This window comes from Pyrus communis, chromosome 17, assembly GCF_041283825.1.
Source record: "Pyrus communis isolate YQ-2024b chromosome 17, ASM4128382v1, whole genome shotgun sequence".
NCBI classification, from domain to species: domain Eukaryota; kingdom Viridiplantae; phylum Streptophyta; class Magnoliopsida; order Rosales; family Rosaceae; genus Pyrus; species Pyrus communis.
Window position 1 is genome coordinate 3,849,404 of NC_142581.1, and position 19,263 is coordinate 3,868,666.

Here is a 19,263-nt window from a genome sequence, read left to right on the forward strand (position 1 = left end):
TGATCAACATGTGAATTGATACGAACACGACAAAGATATAAATAAGTTAATCTGAATATCATTTCTTTACCTAGAGCACTGCATGCAAGTCAAATCAAAATTGCGCGTGCGAGAGAGAGAGAGAGAGAGATAGAGATGTATAGGAATGCGCATATAAAACACAAAACTATATAACATACCAAAATGTATTGAACCATCAATTCACTAAGAAAATTGTTAGGGATCGAATACAAATTATTTGCACAATATTGAAGATGTGAGACATACTTGTATTATTAGACCTTATTTATGTTGATGTGATACACAATATAATATTTCCGGCCTTTGACTTTTTGATATATATGAGAGTGTACCATGTTTTATATTAGATTAGAATATCGTTAAAACTAAACCAATTTTACCAAGTTTTGTGAGGCAAATTATTAGGTGTTGGGCAAACCCTTTGCAATCATCATATGCTCAATATTGTTCTATTAGATATCTGGTAGCACGTCTTATCAAACATCGACGGTGGCTGAGCTCCGCAGAGCCACGAAAGATTTCTCCCAGGAAATGTTCACTGGGGGCGGGAGATCCGGTCTGGCCTACAGGGGACTACTTTCCAATGGCATGAGTATAGCTAGCTGTCAACAAGTGTTGCACTATAGGGTTCCCTGACGTGCGAGCAAGAGCAATTCACGCCGAAGAAACACTTGGTAAGGTACAGTACAACACAGTGTTGTGCACCTAGGCGGTTTTGGAGGCAGGGCGGGAATGATAATGCCTCTACTCAATGAGAGTGCATGAAAACTTGCCAAGGCGGCTAAGGCGCACCTAAAGGCGGTCGGCGGGCGTTCCCAGATCCATCTGCGACCCAAATTCGAAGTCAAATGCTCTGTTGTGTGGGTAAATCGAAGTCGAAGGCTCTATCATCTGGGTTTAGGGTTGCAGGGTGTGTGACATCTTCACGAGGAAGATGACCACGAAGGAGAAGAGGGATTTTTCTTTTTCTTTTAAAGACTTGGTCCAAAACGACGTCATTTTGGCCAAGTCTTTTAAATTTTTTTTTTAAATGACTTGGCCCAAAACAACGTCGTTTTGGTCAAGTCTAATTTTCTTTTATTTTTAAAACCCCAAGAGTCCCCTGTTTCCCTGTATTTCTCAGCAGTCCCCTATTATTTAAGGTCTCATAAGGCTTTGCCTCACGTTTAGGTGGGGCTATCCATGGAACGCCTCGCCCACGCCTCCACCTTTTAATACATTGGTACAACACCCAAATGCCATCAAGCTTTTGGGGCACTGCCAGTGGAACTCAACTCACCTTCTGTTTTACAAGTACTACGACAATGGCGATCTTTATAGTTGGCTGCACGATAAATCAAGGCTTTGGGCTATCTCGTTGTGGGAACTTTCTTTCGATCGCCTTGCTTTGCGTCCATGAAGTATATCACTGACAGAGGCCTCCCATGAAGGAAGTTGTTCAAATGTTAAAAGGAAATTTGATAGTGCACATCAAAGTCCTATTTCTGCTTTGATTTGCTTTCTTTTCCCTGTAATCTTGTGGTTGAAACGTATTGTGAAACCAACAATGTTTCCCGCCGAGCAATTTCTTGTTTCAGAATCTCGCCAAATATAACTGCATTGGTCTTGTTTATGTAGTGTGAAATGAATATTAGGCAGCTCCATGCACAGAAATGTTTCCGAGTTATTTCCCTTGTTTTCGTTTTACAAGTTTTACAAGTAAAAATCTTCATACGCAGACCTACTTGCAACAGACCAATTGAATTTTATCGTTGTTTCCGTGAATGAACATAGAATTCATGTCTCTGCGTGAATGGACATATATAGACTCGTTCATTCGTGCGCGTGCGTGTGTGCGTGAGAAAGAGAGAGAGCAAATTGGAAATCTTTCTCGCCATCTCTCCCGCTGTGTTTGCATTGGTGAAAACCGGAGTTCACAGCCAAATGGTGGAAGGAAACATAAGTTTTGAGTAGCAGGATGCAAACATAGTTTATGCCTACTTTTGACAAGAAGCCTCAGTTCAAGAAAAAATCTGTAATCTTCAATTCAAAGTGGTAGCAACACTTGCAATGAAAACAAAAAGGCATATTTGTTCTAGAGTATTATTAGCGTATAACAAGTACCCGAGACAAATTGTTTATTCAGAAAAGAATAGAGGCCCTTCCGCAGTTTCAGCTTACGAAATCCTCTGATTGTCAATCTCTATGAAGGGAATGTGGTCTACCGTAGGCCAATCTTCTCTTTCCTTTCGGAAACTTTGTTTCAGCATAGGACATTTTCTGATGCATAGGTAAGATAGATGTTTCAACCCATCTTTCGGCAAACATTGGAGCTTGCGGCAGTGGCTGATTTCTAGTTTTTCAAGGGCAGTCAGTTGTTGCAGCCCCTTACCAAGTGATGTGAGATTTGGAAATCCACAAATGGAGAGAGAGGTAAGAGAGGTGGGCAGCATCCCCTCCTCTGGAAAACACTGCACATCAGACCGTTTTCCACCCATGATGCTAAGACATTTAAGGGACACCAGAGCTTTCAGCTTCCAATGCAATCGCTGCGCAATGAGTTTGTCGCAATCCCAAATATAGAGGCAATTCAAGTTCAAGGGCAAACCCCCATCAGGAAACGACATGAGTTCTGGGCATCCGGATATTTCCAAGGTCTGAAGAGATAGGAGTTTGTTCATCCCCTTAGGCAGCGACTTCAACTTCATACAATCTGTTGCTCTAAATTGTGTCAGGTGCGGTGCTGGCAATCCTATATCGGGGAATGAAACCAAACTCGGACAATCCCATATTTCCAAGAAACTCAAACACTGAAGCTCATGGTTAGGTTCACCTGAAATGGAAAGTGATTTCAAACTCTTACAGCTTCGGATTTTGAGATTGTTTAATTTTGGGAAGATGTCCAATGGAAAAAACTCGAGGGAATCGCAGCTTCTCCATATGGACAAACTTTCAAGGGATGCATAGTAGCAGTCAGAAAGAATATCTAACTGTCCACATCCCTCAATTTCCAGGGCTTTCAGTGTACGAGGTAAGCTATCCCGAGGGAAGGATGCAAGAGAAGAACAGTTGGAGATAAACAACTCTTGAAGACAAGATGTCACTTGCTTCACGTTGCCAGGTATAGACTCCAGGACATGGCATCCTTCAATTCTGAGCCAGTGCAGCTCAGCTGGCAGTTCTTTTAGCTGCCACATATCACAGTGTCCGAACTTCAAGCCATGGATAGATGTCGCCCTTGGAAGTGAAGCCACCAGCTGCTGGCATTCAAAAATCCAAACTGATGTCAAAGATGGAAGATAGTTGGGTAAATCCCCTCTGAGCTTAGGACACCGTTGCAGATGGAGCTCCCGTAGACAAGGGAAAGCACCAACTTCGTCGCCACCAACTTCGTCGCCACCTCCAAAACCAGACCATTCAAGCCACTCTGACATACCATCAAACTTCAAAATTTCTAGGGATCTAAATGGCTTATTTACTGAAGAACAAGTACCATAAAACTCAGAACCTACCATCCTTACCCCGTCAAATCCAGAGATGTAAAGCTCCTTGAGAGATGGTAACGTCCCAAGTGTTGGCAAAATGAAACACCCTTTACAATCTTCAAGATGTACAGTGACCATATTGGTGAAGGAATGATCCCCTAACCAATCTGGAAATCTTGTACCCCCATAATTTTCAATTGTGAGTTTTTTCAAGCTCAAATGAGGTTGGAGCCTTTCAAGTACATTTCTTTCATGATGTGAATCATCAGCATGACCAGCCCAACTGAAGACTAGCACATCGAGGTACTTCTTCTCCTGCATTTTGGCCTCCAAAGCATAATCTTCGTGGACAACATTCTGAAGCTTAGAAATAGAAAGTTTTCCGCGAAGATTACAGAGCTCACCCAACTCTCCAATGTTACATTCGCTAGTTTCTCCAACAACAAAATCAGTTAATGTTTGTAGACTCTTCAGCTTACTCATTTTTCTTGGCATCTCCTTTAGTTTGGTGTGACTAATGTCCAAATGGCGCAAGTTTATAAGTCTTCGCATGCTGGTTGGCAGCCCGGTAAAAGAGGAGCAACATGACAGAATTAAAGTCTGCAATTGGTATAAGGTACTTACATTTTCAGGTAACCTCTGAATTGAAGTGTGAGAGAGGTCAAAGTACCGCAAAAGCTTCAAATTTCCAATTGATTCAGGCAACTCCATGATGTTGTAATGTGATAGGCAGAGGGCTCGCAAGCATGGTAGCCTCGGTAACAGGTCATTTGTTACCTTGTCAGACAAATGGAATTGTCCATGCAGTGATTGACATGTTAGGGGGAGGAAAGTGCGCAATCGCTTCGCATCATATAACATCTTAAACTTCTCATCATGCATTGTTCTAGAAAATGTCAAATGACGAGTCTTGCTGATCGGAGTATCTGATTCAACATCATCCATCCTTAGACAAAACTTTCCGGACACACACTTTGCCAGATCATTAACAAGGTCATGCATAACAAAAAGTGATTTGTCGACACTAGATTGTTGAAAAAGTGACCTTGAAACTAGATCATGAAAACACTCTTCTCCCACATGTTCCATCCTCTTCTTTCCTTTTGGGGGTGGTAAAAGATCTGCTGCCATCCACAGTAAGACCACTTCATCTCTTCTGAATTTATAACCTTTGGGGAATATTGAACAATAAGAAAAGCATTGCTTCAGATGTAATGGGAGATAATCGTAGCTCAATCCTAGAGCCGGAAGAATGTTACGTGTGTCATCTGACAAATCCCAGATCTCACTAGTAAGTATATTATTCCAATCCTCAGGATCTTGTTTTGATCGTAGAAGCCCCCCAAGCACTTTTGCAGCCAAAGCAAGCCCTTTGCACTTTTTCACAATTTCTCTACCCATCACTTGAAAGTATGGTTGCTCTCTTGACTCTGGATTGCTGAAGGCATGCTTTGCAAACAACAACCAGCAATCTTGATCACTTAATTGCTTTAGAGAATGAGCTGGAATAGTACCCATGATCGATGCAACATTTTCGCTACGTGTTGTGACAATCACCTTACTTCCATTCACCCCATTCATGAAAGGCTTCCTTAACTCGGCCCAATCAAGGTAGTCCTCATTCCAAACATCATCTAGAACAATCAGAAATTTCTTGGCCATCAATTGATCTTTCAGTTTAACTTGAAGCAAATTCAGATCATTAATGCCACAATCCACTGAAGTGAATGTCTCAGAAATTGTTTTTGTTATACTCACGACATCGAACTCTTTTGACACGCAAACCCACGCCCTGAGGTCAAAGTATTCCTGCACTCTGACATCATTATATACGAGCTGAGCAAGAGTGGTCTTCCCAATGCCTCCCATGCCCACCACCGGAATCACACAGATCTCATTTCTACAAACATCACCATCCGATAGCAACAATCTAATAATGGCCTCTTTGTCCTCATCCCGGCCATAAACAGACTCTTCCACCAAAGATGTTGTTGGTGATCTTCTCGACGCACCATCCTTCATACCTTCTTTCAAGCCAAGAACAGACTTGCTACTCACTATGAATTCTAATCTTTCAAGAATCACCCGTATCTTGGGTTCTAATTCATTGTCAAATGCATTCAATGAAATACAGCTCAAGTGTCGTACCAAACTTTCACTGCTGCTTTCAGCTTCGGCTTCCATCTTTTTCTGCAAAGCATCAGTGTTAGTCTCATCCAACATGTCCTCCGCATCATGGACAGCATCTCTAAGCTCATCAAGCCACTCTTCCACCGCTGAGTCAATAATTTGCTTGTCTTTGGCATAGCTGAGCACAGAATTGACAGAAAGCAAAGTGACCTTCAGCTTGCTCAGAAGTCTGCTGTCAAGTTTCTTTCCACGCAAGAACTCCACAACTTCACGAGAAGCCAACAGACCAAATAACGTCTGAAGAGAAGCAGAGAGAAAAGCTCCACCTACCAATGCAGCAGCCATGCCAATATGATATCTTACTTGGAAGGAATAGACCAATGACGCGGGGAAAGCACCTGCAGCTACCAAATTAAACACTTTTATTGATGAAAAAGGGGAGAAATAAAAAAGGGCTTAAGAGGACTACTCCCAATGAACTACTCAAGCATTACAAAGCTACTACTAAAACACAATGAATGCTTCTTGAATGTATAGCATCTAATCATTTTCATGTCCCTCCATCGAACCCTTCATTTAAGTCTTCATTGACTGCTAGTTTTCTGGCATCCTTCTCTGCGTATCTATGTATTTTATTTGAGCGTTCATCGTCAAGAGACCAATTTCAAATTAGGGAACGGAAGATAAATGGAAAATTCTTATGGTAAACTCTCATTCGACCTCCTCACATTGTCATTACACATTATTATGTGTTCACATGTCATAATTTTATTGATGGTTATAAGTGACATGTAAGAATCGACTATAAAAAGGCGAATTTGCCTTTGAATTTGACAGAATAGTGAACGGAATTTAATGGCAATAGGTTAATTGACTTATTTCAAATAATTCAGAGAGTTAATTTATAAAAATAAAAATAAAAAATAGTTGAGGAAGTCAAATTTCAACTGAAGCAATAGCTCAAAAGATCAAACGGTACTTACCCTTTTACATGGGAAATGAAACAAAAAATATTCTTCACAATTTCCTAAAAAAGGGAAGCTTGCTAGCTTTTTGTGGAAGCAAACATAACTCCATATAGATATTCAAAATACCCAGGGCTTTCATTTTTTCAGTTTCCTACACTACTGGAAGTCTGGAAGCAAAGATTGTACCTTTACATAACGAAATTCACCACCGGCTTGAGAAATTCCCGAGTCGCCGATCCGGGTCGCCAAGGCTTTTCTGTAGGGAGAAGGAGAGAGAGAGGACAGGGAAAAGGTGGAAGAAAGTAGAGAGGAAGAGAAAGATGAAAGAGAAAAATAAGGTTTGTGATTTGGTCTGAAAACAAAGAGTGAGAGAGGGACCCTGACAAACGCGTCACATACAGGTACAGTGGAGTCAACAAGGTGCAGTTGACCTAGATTTCCTTCTTGGTAATTGCTAGGAAACCATCATGCGGTTGTTGATCCGAATGATGTAAGACTCCATGATTATCTCCCACATTTTGTAAGAGGGTGGTGATCAACCGCTCATTTTTATTTTTCACATATCTTTTAATTTTTGATTGTTAGATCGAATAAATTAAAGAAGATTATGAAAAATAAAATAATAATAAAGACTCTTTGTAAGACTGCACCATCAACAACACCAGATTTTTTTTCAAGGTGTCGGATATTGAAGCGGTACTCCACATGTCATGACATATGCGTAGGAGATATATTTTTTTGTATCGCTCCACTTATTTTGTCACATGTAGAGTCAGTGGCGGATCCAAAATTTTTACATCGGGTGGTCCCAAATCAACAAAACAAAACAACTGGACTAAATCTAACAGAAATTAAGACTTTTCGGATTTTAATTATAAAAGCCTCTATAATTTATAATAATAATATTTGTACACACGGAATTTAGTCAACAGAGAAGATTGCCAATTTGCTAATCCAAACTAATCCAAGAGAGAAGATCATAAGTTAGTCACTTAGTACTACGGTAAGTTAGTAGGTACAAACAACCATACATAATACACAAGCGTGCTTGATATTAGTTGGTGCAGGTGCATGGAAACAAGAAGGATCTGGATGCACTGGATACAGTTATGGAAAATACACTAACGAATTTCATTTAATCTTTCAACAACCCACTTCATGTGAGGCCTATATTGTGGTTCATTTATGACGCAATACCAAGCGATCTTAAAGTAGTGCGATAAATTGGCTACTGCAACCAATTGCTGGTTGGGGTTACTTGGATCAACAATGTAATTAGCCACCATCATTTTAACCCATTCCACCACCTCCATCTTTTGGGCGTCAAATGTTGTCAACTGAGCCAGCCGCCTCCTGGTCGCAATCTCCAACATCAAAATCCCAAAGCTGTAGACATCACCCTTTGTTGTGGCCTTGTTGGATCCCGCCAAGTATTCAGGAGGAATGTATCCTACAGAGCCATCTGGCTCCGTAGTCACATGCGTATGTGACGCCTCCATCCATCTAGCGAGCCCAAAATGAGCAATGTGGGGCTCAAAGTTGGAGTCTAGTATCACATTTTCCGACTTGATATCCCTGTGAATAATTGGGTTGTCCAAGCCATGCAGATAGGCAAGGCCGTCGGCGACACCTTTAACAATCCGAAACCTAGTCTCCCACGATGAGACAGCCCAACGCCGTGATTCGTCGTGCAGCCAACTATAAAGATCCCTATTGGCGTAGTACTCGTAAAACAGAAGGTGAGTTGAGTTCCACTGGCAGTGCCCCAAAAGCTTGATAATATGTGGGTGCTGTACCTTACCAAGTGTTTCTTCTTCAGCGCGAATTGCTCGCACGTCAGGGAACCCTACGGCGTTACACTTCTTTACAGCTACACTCATGCCATTGGAAAGGAGGCCCCTGTAGACGAGACCGAAGCTCCCGCCTCCGATGATCATTTCCGGGGAGAAATCTTTCGTCGCTCGCCGGAGCTCAGCCACCATCGAAGTTTGATAAGGCATGCTAGTACCTAAAGAACAATAAATCAACATATAATGCAAAGGATGCAAATATAAATATATGTATACACGCACATATATTACTACGCCAAATCTGGATTGAGGAAGAAGCTCTGTCGACGTTAAAAGCATGTTAAAGCGCGTAATTTCATAGCCAATGAAAAGCTAAGCGAAATTACAGCTAAATTGCTGGGAATTTGCACCGAAATTGCATAAGTTTGTTTTATATTCCAAAAAGTTAATGCGGAATCAGATTTTAAAGGCCCAAGAAATAACAAGGAACCAACCACCGAAAATACATATAAAAAAAAAGGTAATGGTAAGGAGATCAAATTTTTTAAACTAAATTAGTAAACCAAATGATATGGTTATAGATGATTGGATTATTGATGAAGTGTCGAATAACGTGCTTATTTCTTATTGGTGACACATAATTTGATTTGCATGGTTTAAAAAATTTGGTCTTCCTAGCATTATCCATAAAAAAAATTGCTACTCTTAAAAACTAGGCTTATTTTTAGCTACACCCCTTAGAACTTCATTTTGATCTTATTTTGCTCATTATAACTCAAAAGTCACCACTTTACTCTTTGACACTAAAAAATTATTCCATTTTGATTTGTTGACTCTCTATTCTTCTATAAACTTATAGATCACCTTTTAAAATATATGTCAGACCCAACACCTAATATGACTATTCATAGGTGCAACAAATTTAATTATAAATCTTTATTATGCGTTAACATTCAACAATAAAAAAAATATTAAATTAAATTTTTTTTTTTTTAAGAAATGGAAAAATTTTAAAAATAAATTAATTAGCCTGACGCACCCAAATCACACCCACATAAGAAATTAACATATCTAAGATAATGTGGAGCGAATTTTGAGTTTTGTACAGACGACTTTCAAGTTTTAAGAGCAAAATGGAATTAAAATCGAGTTACAGGGGCAAAGTGAAGCCAACTTTGAGTTTCAGAGAGTCAAGTGGTAACTTTTGAATTATAAAAAATAAAGTGAGATTAAAATTGAGTTCAAGTGACATACCTAAAAATAAGCCTAAAAACTATTGTACCATATTTTTAAAAAGAAAACTAATGAAAAAGACTTGAAAACTTTGAGTTTTAATGATAATGACAAAATAAAGGGTAAAGTGAATAATATCATGATTGACTTTTTAGTGTAAAAATGTGGTTTTTCGTTAAAGTAAACAGTACCAAGAACTTTTCGTTAAAGTTTCTATTTTTAAAACCACCTTTTGTGGCAGCTGAGGTGGACATCCATATCAATGTAATATTCTAATTTATTCAATTAAAACACTAGAGGAAGAAAAAAAGAAAAAGAAAAAACCTATCAAATCCCAACCCAGTGTTCTAAAAAACAGCCTAGGCGCTGGGCGTGATGGTGTCGATTCGATTAGGTCCGAATAGTTAAGAAAAATCGGGGAGTTGTTAGGCGCTCTTAGGTGGCCTAGGCAGCTGTCTAGACGGTGGTGTAGATAGAGTGGAGGTTTCCTGAGAAGAAATTCCATCACTTCAACTCCCTTTCTCTGTGCACCACCACCTTCTTAGCTGTTGCGACTCCTTCTCTCTGAAATCCATTAACGAAGAGGAATTTACAGCACAAAACAGAAGAAGAGGAAACAAGAAAAAAAGGATAATGTACAGAAGGAAAATGGAAAGAAAGAGAAAGAAGAAGTGGAAAGGAAAGAAGACGAAGCCGATGAGAAAAATGAAAGAAATAAAATGAACAAAAGTTTTCGGTTTTCACACCAAAAAGGAGTGTCTTGACTGATGTGTGAGGTATGGGGATTTCAGACCAAAAAGGAGTCTCTTGACTGATGTGTGAGGGATGAGGACTAGGGATGAAGGGTAAGGGTCACACATGACCACACAAGTGGTGCTTTTTAAAGTTTGGGAGGATGCATGCACCTCTTCACACCACACCACACACTGACACAAGTGGGATTTTTATTTTTATTTTTATGAAAATTAGATATAATCATTCAGAATATCTTAACTAATATGGCATATATGTGTGTTTTTAAATTTTGAACTTTGGATACTAGTTTTGCATTTTATAATTTTTTATTTATTATTGTATTCATGAATTTTATATAAGTATAATTTTTTGTAAACGTCGATATGCACTTACTTATAACATATACAAGAAATATTATCTAAATCTGCCTTTCGCCTAGGCTCTAGGCGCCCGCCTAGACTCCGCCTAGGCGCTAGGTGCTAGCTCACTGCCCGACTAGCGATGACGGTGGTGTTGGTTTCTGAGAAGGGGGGAAGATGGGATTGGAGAGGCGGATTAATCGATGGGCCATTCCTCTAATTGAGATATGATACAAATATGGTATGAAAAATATTATAAGTATAACATTACTCCTATTATATTACTCTTGCTTTCTTCTTCCACTGTATTATTATAGGATAATTTTTGAGTATTCACTTTTTAGTTTTGTCCAATGATAAATTAACACATGTTTATTGTTTTATAAAGTAATGAACATGTAATTAATTTTTCTTGAATTTTAAAAAATAAGGAGCACATGACAAATTTTTATTTGGCCAAAAACAAGAAACAACCAACATGGCGCATTTGCAACATCTAAACAATAGACATGACAAGTTCTTGCATGATCCTAACTTGACATAAAATAACACAATCTGTTTGAGTCACTTGTTAAAAACATGTTAAGATAACGGGTTAATACAACATGATTTATTAAGATAATATGTATATCATAAAAACAACACAAATACGACAAACACGATCCTTTTGCCAGGTCCAATGAAGTTCAAAATTCAATAACTGGGGTATTTTGGTCAGACGACCTACCTTATTCGGCTACAACGGTAGGTAAATCAAATCCAGCAGGGATATCGCCATCGTCTCTCCCAATAACTTAATCCAAACGACCCAAAAAATTAGAAAAGCTTAATCCAACGGTTCAAACACACAGAAATTTTAAAAGCTTTTATCAGACGGTCCACATATAATCCCCAAAAAAAAAACTAGCCGTTACAGAGAGCGTCGACTGCTCTAACGTTCCCTTTTTCTCTCCCTTCTCTCCAAATCCATCAATCCATCACCATTCTTTCTTCGCTTCCAAAACACCAAACCTTGATTTTCTTCTCTAAACCCACCAAGCCCAGTTGTTTCCGGCGAATCTTCTCTCTTTTCGGGTCATATTTTGATGGATTTTATCGGCAAGAACGCCGGAGTGGTGACTCCTGTGAAAGACCAACACGGGTCTCGATACAAGAAGCACGAGAAATCAAGATGCACTGAGAATATGAACCCCAATGTTTCGCCTGGCCCGAAACACACTGCTTCCCCTGCGACGAAATCGGCGGGGAAGTCCCAGAAATCGGCGTCCAAGAACCCGAACCCGGTTGTTCGTTCGCCCCGGAACAAGATCCGGGAGAGGAAGTTCATCGTTGCGAAGAAGAAATCAAAGAAGGAGAACCCGAACGTCTCCTGCAAGTGCAAAGATAAGGGCAATTCGAAGATGTGCCTCTGCGTTGCGTATGAGAATCTGAGGGCGTCGCAGGAAGAGTTCTTCAAGAAGCGAAACGACAACGTCGAATCGGAGAGTTTGAAGGAGAGCGAAAGAGCTGGGCGTGAACTGGAGGAAGAAATCGAGGAGGGGTTGAGGATTCAGGACCTTCAGATTGAAAATGGGTCGGGTGATATTGACCCGGATAGTGAAATGGGTTGTTCGACAATCAAGAGAAGAAGGGACAAGTTGCTGGAAGAGGCGAGGAAGAGCGTGCCGACGAGTGGGAAGGTGATGCATTTGGTTCAGGCGTTTGAGAAGCTGCTTTCGATTCCGAGCTCGAAGGATTCGGATGAGCAGAATGGGGAGGAGGAAGCGGCGGAAGAGATTGGGAAGAAGGCGGCGAAGTGGGCATTGCCCGGATTGCAGCCTCCTCCTAAGGCGCTGGAAACACAGGTCTCGTCTTCTTCGTTTTTCCCGTCGGACTTGTTCTTGACGTCGGAGAATCTCGGTCTGGATCGGCGAACTTCAGTCTCTTCTTCTTGGGATGGAAGTCTGGGAAGGTTAGCAATTAGATTATAGTTAGCATGAGAATTTGATGCACATCAGATGTTTGTTGTATGTCCTGACTGAGTTTGGTTGTGCTCTTTTGACTAAACAGTGTCTCAAGCAAGACTTCGAATGGGGGGCGAAGGAGCCGAAGAAATGTAATTCTTGTCCTTACTGTTTTTACATTGTTTGGAGATTGAAAATGATTTGACTAACTCAGGTTACCTTTGCATTCGGGTTCGAATTTCAGAGCTCTGAGTCTTCCAGCACAATCGGAGGAGGGAGATGGAAGAAGAAGAAGCAACAGAGAGCCACTAGCGCTAAGCCATTCAAGCTAAGAACAGAGGTAAACTGTGCTGAAAATGAATGGTATCGAAAAGCACTTGAAAGTTTACGTGGTTTGCGTTGCTTCTAACTTTGTTTTGTGATATCAGGAAAGGGGAAGACAAAAGGAGGAAGAGTTCACGAAGAAGCTACAAGAGATGATGATGGAGGAGGAGAGGCAGCGGATACCAATTGCTCAGGGCCTCCCATGGACAACTGACGAACCAGAGGTATCAATACCAATTCAATGTCCCAAATCACATGAAAAGGACTATATTTAAGTGATTTTATTGCTATTGCAAGACGGACAAGGCCGAACCACTAACTTGTATGCATATCTTTGTATTTGTCATCTCAGTGCTTACTGAAACCTCCAGTAAAAGAAATAACAATACCAACAGACCTGAAGCTCCACAGTGACATGCGGGCAGTAGAGCGAGCTGAGTTCGACCATCAGGTGATTTTGAATACTTCAGCCTTAAGAATATGCGCCTTGTCTCTATATTTTCAATCACTCTCAGCTTAGTAGTGCATATAAACTCTGTTTGAAAAAATTGTTTTCAGGTAGCATTTGGGAAATAAGTTTTGCCTCGATTTTGTAGAATTAACTTTGTGACAACGAATTGCCTTTCTGAATTTGGTTTTAATGTGTGTGCACCCATCAGGTGGCAGAGAAGATGAGCCTGTTTGAGCAATACAAGATGGAAAGAGAAAGACTGCTGAAGGTAAAGAGTTATTGCACTTGATGAGCTTTCTACTGTCGTAGTTATTCTCGACCTGAATTATGAGTTTTGGTATTGTTCTCTTGCAGTTGGCAGAAGAGGAGGAAATAAGAAGATTGAAAAAGGAGCTTGTTCCGAAAGCGCAGCCAATGCCCTACTTTGACAGGCCTTTCATTCCCAGAAGGTACTTGAGATTGATCCGATTGTAATCCAATACATAGACCCTTTCTCTTGAACTTTGTTGCATGTCTAGAACTTTGGCATGATTGTAAACCGATATCCTCAATACGTGCTGCATCCCATCGAACCTTCTTTGTTGAGCCGGATATATTCTGATATTCATTGTATTTATAAGTAGGATGTGATATAGTTTTCTTACGTCGAGTTCATGTTTCTTCGTTGTTAGGTCAATGAAGCATCCAACCATACCGAAAGAACCGAAGTTTCACGTGCCTCAAAACAAGAAGATCAAATGTTACTTGTCCTGGAACGAGATGAGCACCTACACTTACGAACATTGAAGACGAGAAAGAACCCTTCATCGGTTTCTCCTTAGCCTTGTTCATTCCCCCCTTCGTATTAGTGACCAATAATCGTGTCTTTTATATTTCTTTTCCTCCAACTTATTTCTGACATTACTTTTGATCTTGTATATGTTTTGAAGCAACTAGTTTAGTTGCAATTTTCCCACCATTAATTTGATTCTTTGAAACATCTTTCTTAAGAGGTGCAAATGTAATCTTATCATGTGACAATCGTCGTTCTTTCCCAAATGAAGTTTATGTTTGGGATTCAGGTAAAACGTGCCGAAAATACATAAATATTTACTATCAAGATTCGAAATAAACCAATTAATCTCTCTGGGATGATGCAAATTTCATACATTTGTAATATAAGTATTTATTTGCTAAAAAAGAAATAAACTTACAAATAATGCAATTTTTTTTTTTCAAGTGTCTTTTTAGAGGTTTGTCCTATTTTGGTCTCAAGAACAAAAAAATGGCCCACTTTTGAGCATGGTGAACATGGAGTGCATGGCCATTTTGTCCTATTTTGGTCTCAAGAACAAGAAAATGGCCCACGTGTGTCAATTTTCCTATTAATTATCAATCAGATAGGAAGTTAGCCCGAATAATTGTGCTCCAAGGTAGCAGAAGATTTCTTTCTCGGAGAGCAAGTAAACTATATATTTTTGTCCGACGATATTTTACTCTTAAAAGGTTGAAGACTTTGAGGAGAAGGGGCTCACTCAGTCCTTTTCGGGGCATCAACAAACCTCACTGCCATCATCCTCCAAATTATCAAACGCGTTTGTCCCTGGAAAGAATTCTTCATGTGGATACAACGTATGGAAGAGCTGCCAAGTACAAGCACAATTTGTATGTTACTTGTATGCTGCAAGACTATTATAAAGTTTTAGATAATTGATTAAAGAAACTAAGGATGACATACCGCCGCAGTTGAATCTATGAGATCATTGTAGTCCAGATTGGCATCTGGCATCGGAGTTGAGAGGAAATAACCCTGTTCATCCTGAAATCAAAGTAAAAATCGTAAAATTCATCGTACATCATACAACCAAAGATTCAAATCCCATATACCAAATCGACAACCACATGGTTTCAACAAGAAATGGCTACATATGTATGAATGAAGACTACTCGGAGAGTTCGTGAAAGTTATGATTGAGAGAGAGAGAGAGGGAGAGAATGGCACACCGTAGTCAGTTCCTGAACATACAACACGCTCCATAACAAAGTAGGTTTTACTTCGGCATCTTCACCATCAAGAGTGCGATCATAAGGGTTTCCAGAAAGCGCAAGTTTGAGAAGCGCATTCATGGCATCACGTAGCAACATTTTCCCTTGTTTGGCGTCATCACATAAAACAGAAAAGTACACCACAAACCTGAAGAATGTCAATTTAACAGATTTATCAAAGGGCTGAAGGCATATTACTCTTTGCACCATGTTTATCCATCTAATCCAAATGTAAGCATAGGAATATCCAAAAAACTGTGACTGTTCACCCAAAGAAAACCTAAACAATTTACCCTAAGCAAAATATTAATGCTTGATTTTGTACATCTGGTGCATAAATCCAATCATAAACACATGTGCAAACGTAAAATCATGTTAAAATAAAACAATCATGAAAAATATTTGTGTATCCCTGTGTAGGCTGTGTGCATGTATGTATGTGAAGACTTTATTGATTTAGCAAAAACATACATGCCCTTTGGACAAACTTCAGCCGAACTTCCACCTATTTGGATTGCCCGGATCGAAGCATCTTGCTCAGGGTACAAAGCTAGCGAGGAAAAAAATGGAATCGACTGATTATGTTCTTGTTTCTCATTTTGAACAAAGCACAAAATAAAAACATATTACGTCTTACATCTTGGAGGATATACAAGCAAACAGTTTGATATATCCGGCTTCAGTGAACTTGTTGTAATGCATATTCCCCTAGCCACCTTTCGTTTATCGTCTTTCAGACTTAAAACTGGAGGACTTCCTCTCACGTCTGGTGGAGATGAAATTGGCAGCGATGGGACCTTGAAAGTTGGATCCATAACTAGCTGATCACTAAACAAATTCTGACCAGAAGCTAATCTCACACCTTTATAACGGCCACTGTCCTGCAAATATTCAACATTCAGAAAACCAAACTTTAACTTCTTTCAATTAACCATGTAATATAAGAAACAAGTATAACTATCCTCACTCACGTACCTTGTCCATAAGCACGGCAACTGGAACTCGTTGAGCCTGCATGGCAGATTTCTCAGATACAAGATTTAAAACAGAATAAAATTGTAAAGAAAAAAATGTCCTCAACAACCAAAAAAAAACCCCTCCGACACCATATGGCTCCCAAAATCTGACCCCTATTTCTCCCAGTAATTGACATAAAAAGTCACAGAGATAACAGAAGGACCAACTATGCGACACTAGGTGGAGTTGGAAGACTTGGGGAGCTATTAATCTTTTACACATACGACTTAATGTATCAACACTGGCACATGAAGTAAATATTCATATCTATACAACAACAAAAAAGTTTTATCCCACAAAGTGGGGTTGACTGTATGAATCCGAGAACGGCCCTGCCCTCATACACAAGCACAAATTAAAAAAAAGGAAGATAGCGAAGAGTATATGTTAAATAAGATCATGAGTATTGACGCAAAAATAAATAAATAAGTACGAGCATACATATATGAACAAGCGTGTACTGGGCAACAATGATTGAGAAACACTTCCCATGACAAACAAGTAACAAATATTTGCATGAACTTACACAAACGCAGCCTTTAACAGCAGCGCGGCGGCTTATAACTCCTGATAAGTTCCCATGACCATACATAGGATAAATCGTAGCCTCAGGTGCATTTGTCAACCTAGTAAGAACAAGAACCATTAGTAACTTATTAACTATCATCTTTGAAATAAATATGAGACATATGACTGAGATAAGTTTCATACTGGAATCATCAGCACACATATGAAACAGTCAACATACAACAATAACAACAACAAAGCCTTTTCCCACTAAGTGGGGTCGGCTATATGAATCCTAGAACGCCATTGCACTCGGTTCAGTGTCACGTGTCACGTCTTCCGTTAGATCCAAGTACTCTACACCATTGAGATTTTGATTTCAATGAGTCTGACAGGATTCCACCTATTCAAGCTTCATTCTTGTTTCTCCTCTAGACAGATAAACTCAGCTCTACATTATCTTCCTCATATTGATAGTGGATAAAACAAAACAGACCACATTTGATAGTATTAACACTATATGAATACCAAGTTAAGCATCACTACACTATAGAATCTAAACATCGATTTGTAGAAAGGACAAAACAAACCTCGATTTGTAGAAGATTGATAACCGCTCAATCCCATCTCTTGTCTTAAGTATACTTTTACAAGCTTCCAGATCGTCTTGATCATAGTCTACCATGGCAATGGCATACAAAATAATTCTACAGACAAGGAAATGACATAAGGTGTCAGCATACTGAAGACAGATTCGGAAACAGCGTGCAGTGAATGCTAATGTAGGTTACCCATAAATCATAGCAAGGCAATTAGGAACACACATATATTAAGCATTGTGATGTAAAGCAACAAGATCGGAACCGAAAACAAAACAAACAAACAAACAAATAGAAAAAGGGTAACGTGATGTGTACGATTTGATCTTGTGTGGCAATTCCATTCTGTTTAAGTAATCAACGAAGGGACTCTCCAAATCTTCATCTGAAATTTTCCTACTCTCACTATTTCCTTCACTCCCTTGTTCGTCAGAGGCTGCTTCCAAGTGCTGCCAAACAAGCTTGAAGAACCTCATCAGCTTATTCTTCTCCATGAGGCTGAGCCTCTTGTCTTTGAATATTGCTACTCGAGAGTCTGGAACGTTCCACAACTCCCCAATATCGTCGTAAATGGACTTCATTTCAATGCCCTTGAAACACAAAAAAGATGACACGCCCGATCTCCACAGAAGGTCCGTGGCTTTGTCTGCAAGAAACAAAACCTTAGGCCCGCTAAGGTCAATGTAGAATCTTTTGGGGTTATGCTGGGCAAGGGCTTGAGGGGCATAGGTAACCGTCTCAATGTCGGAGTAGAGCAAGCGCCAGGTGAGGGGTAAGGCGGTGTAATCATCATGTCCCGTAATTGTGGAGGTGGTGGTGGTGGTAGTGGTTGTGGAGGAGGAGGAGGGTGGGGAAGCATGAGAATTTAGGAAGGGAAAGAGATCATCCAGGGGAAGAGAGGCGAAGTGGCCGCCGTAAAATTGGTTAGTGTCAAGGTGAAGAACAGCTTTTCCGGCAGCAGAAGCTGCGGCAGCAATCACGGATCCAGGGAGGCCCGTTCCAATAACAATAAGGTCAAAGGTGCTGGGTGTGATAGGAATGCGGTCATCAAAGAGTTGACTCATTGCTCCGCAACAAAAAAATTCATCATACAAATTTTGGTGCCGAATCGCCCGCTTGATTCGCTTCCATTCCCCTCGATTCCTTTGCTCGGATCGCGACCCTAGTAGGTTCCTTTTCGTTTTCGGGATGGTGACTGTTTGGCCGGTGCCCAAGAACGCTGAAAGAAGATCGGTAGGTGGGGAGATTAAAGTTTTTTTTTTTTTTTTTTTTTTTGAACAATTGATATTATCTACACTAAAAAGGAAAGAATGAGTTTAACCTCACAATAAGCTAGCATAATGTGGTTCAAATTCGCATAATGTGGTTCAAATTCACCTTTCGTGAGAATTGAACCTAAGACATCTCACTTACTAGTGAAAATGAATACCAGTAGACCGTAATATTAAGTGGCAAGAAGATTAAAGTTTTAAACTACATATATTAATCTAAAACTTTATTTGTCAATCAAAAGATGATGAAAAGACAATTTTGTCTTTTACCACAAGGCTTCTCTCAACACCCTAAAATTGATTACGAGGAGACGTTTCCCTGTAATGGATGTCATAACTTTCCACTACCTTATTAGTTTGGTAGTTTCCGAAAAACTAAATATGCAGCTTATGGACGTGGTAACCGCATATCTCTATGGGGATCTA

The 19,263-nt window shown here is 39.9% G+C and overlaps 4 protein-coding genes across 6 annotated transcripts; 1 reads left to right on the top strand and 3 right to left on the bottom strand.

Moving 5' to 3' along the window:
• Positions 1-2,020: 2,020 nt before the first annotated feature.
• LOC137707864 (putative disease resistance RPP13-like protein 1) lies at positions 2,021-6,955 on the bottom strand. 3 transcript variants are annotated; one of them, XM_088689598.1, is made up of 3 exons: positions 6,770-6,955; positions 6,599-6,642; positions 2,021-6,013 (listed from the first exon to the last, which is right to left on the bottom strand). In XM_088689598.1, the coding sequence occupies exon 3, from the start codon at positions 5,958-5,960 to the stop codon at positions 2,178-2,180; it is 3,783 nt and encodes a 1,260-aa protein (XP_088545724.1). In that variant the 5' UTR covers positions 5,961-6,013; positions 6,599-6,642; positions 6,770-6,955; the 3' UTR covers positions 2,021-2,177. The 3 variants fall into 3 exon arrangements, with proteins under 3 accessions (XP_088545724.1, XP_068302895.2, XP_088545723.1); XM_068446794.2 differs by lacking the exon at positions 6,599-6,642; XM_088689597.1 differs by lacking the exon at positions 6,599-6,642 and having other exon boundaries at positions 2,021-6,019.
• A 749-nt stretch (positions 6,956-7,704) lies between these two features.
• Positions 7,705-8,565, bottom strand: LOC137709244 (putative receptor-like protein kinase At2g42960). The gene has a single exon (XM_068448340.2). It carries the CDS (start codon positions 8,563-8,565, stop codon positions 7,705-7,707), a length of 861 nt encoding a protein of 286 aa, XP_068304441.1.
• A 3,047-nt stretch (positions 8,566-11,612) lies between these two features.
• LOC137708717 (microtubule-destabilizing protein 60-like) lies at positions 11,613-14,485 on the top strand. Its single transcript, XM_068447851.2, has 8 exons — positions 11,613-12,651; positions 12,750-12,795; positions 12,888-12,983; positions 13,072-13,191; positions 13,320-13,418; positions 13,627-13,686; positions 13,773-13,867; positions 14,090-14,485. The coding sequence occupies exons 1-8, from the start codon at positions 11,786-11,788 to the stop codon at positions 14,202-14,204; spliced, it is 1,497 nt and encodes a 498-aa protein (XP_068303952.2). The 5' UTR covers positions 11,613-11,785; the 3' UTR covers positions 14,205-14,485.
• Positions 14,486-14,506: 21 nt separating this feature from the next.
• Positions 14,507-18,781, bottom strand: LOC137708716 (rab escort protein 1). The gene is made up of 9 exons (XM_068447850.2): positions 17,885-18,781; positions 17,558-17,674; positions 16,987-17,086; positions 16,419-16,454; positions 16,081-16,324; positions 15,915-15,993; positions 15,402-15,591; positions 15,136-15,216; positions 14,507-15,040 (listed from the first exon to the last, which is right to left on the bottom strand). Exons 1-9 carry the CDS (start codon positions 18,628-18,630, stop codon positions 14,951-14,953), a joined length of 1,683 nt encoding a protein of 560 aa, XP_068303951.2. The 5' UTR covers positions 18,631-18,781; the 3' UTR covers positions 14,507-14,950.
• Positions 18,782-19,263: the final 482 nt, after the last annotated feature.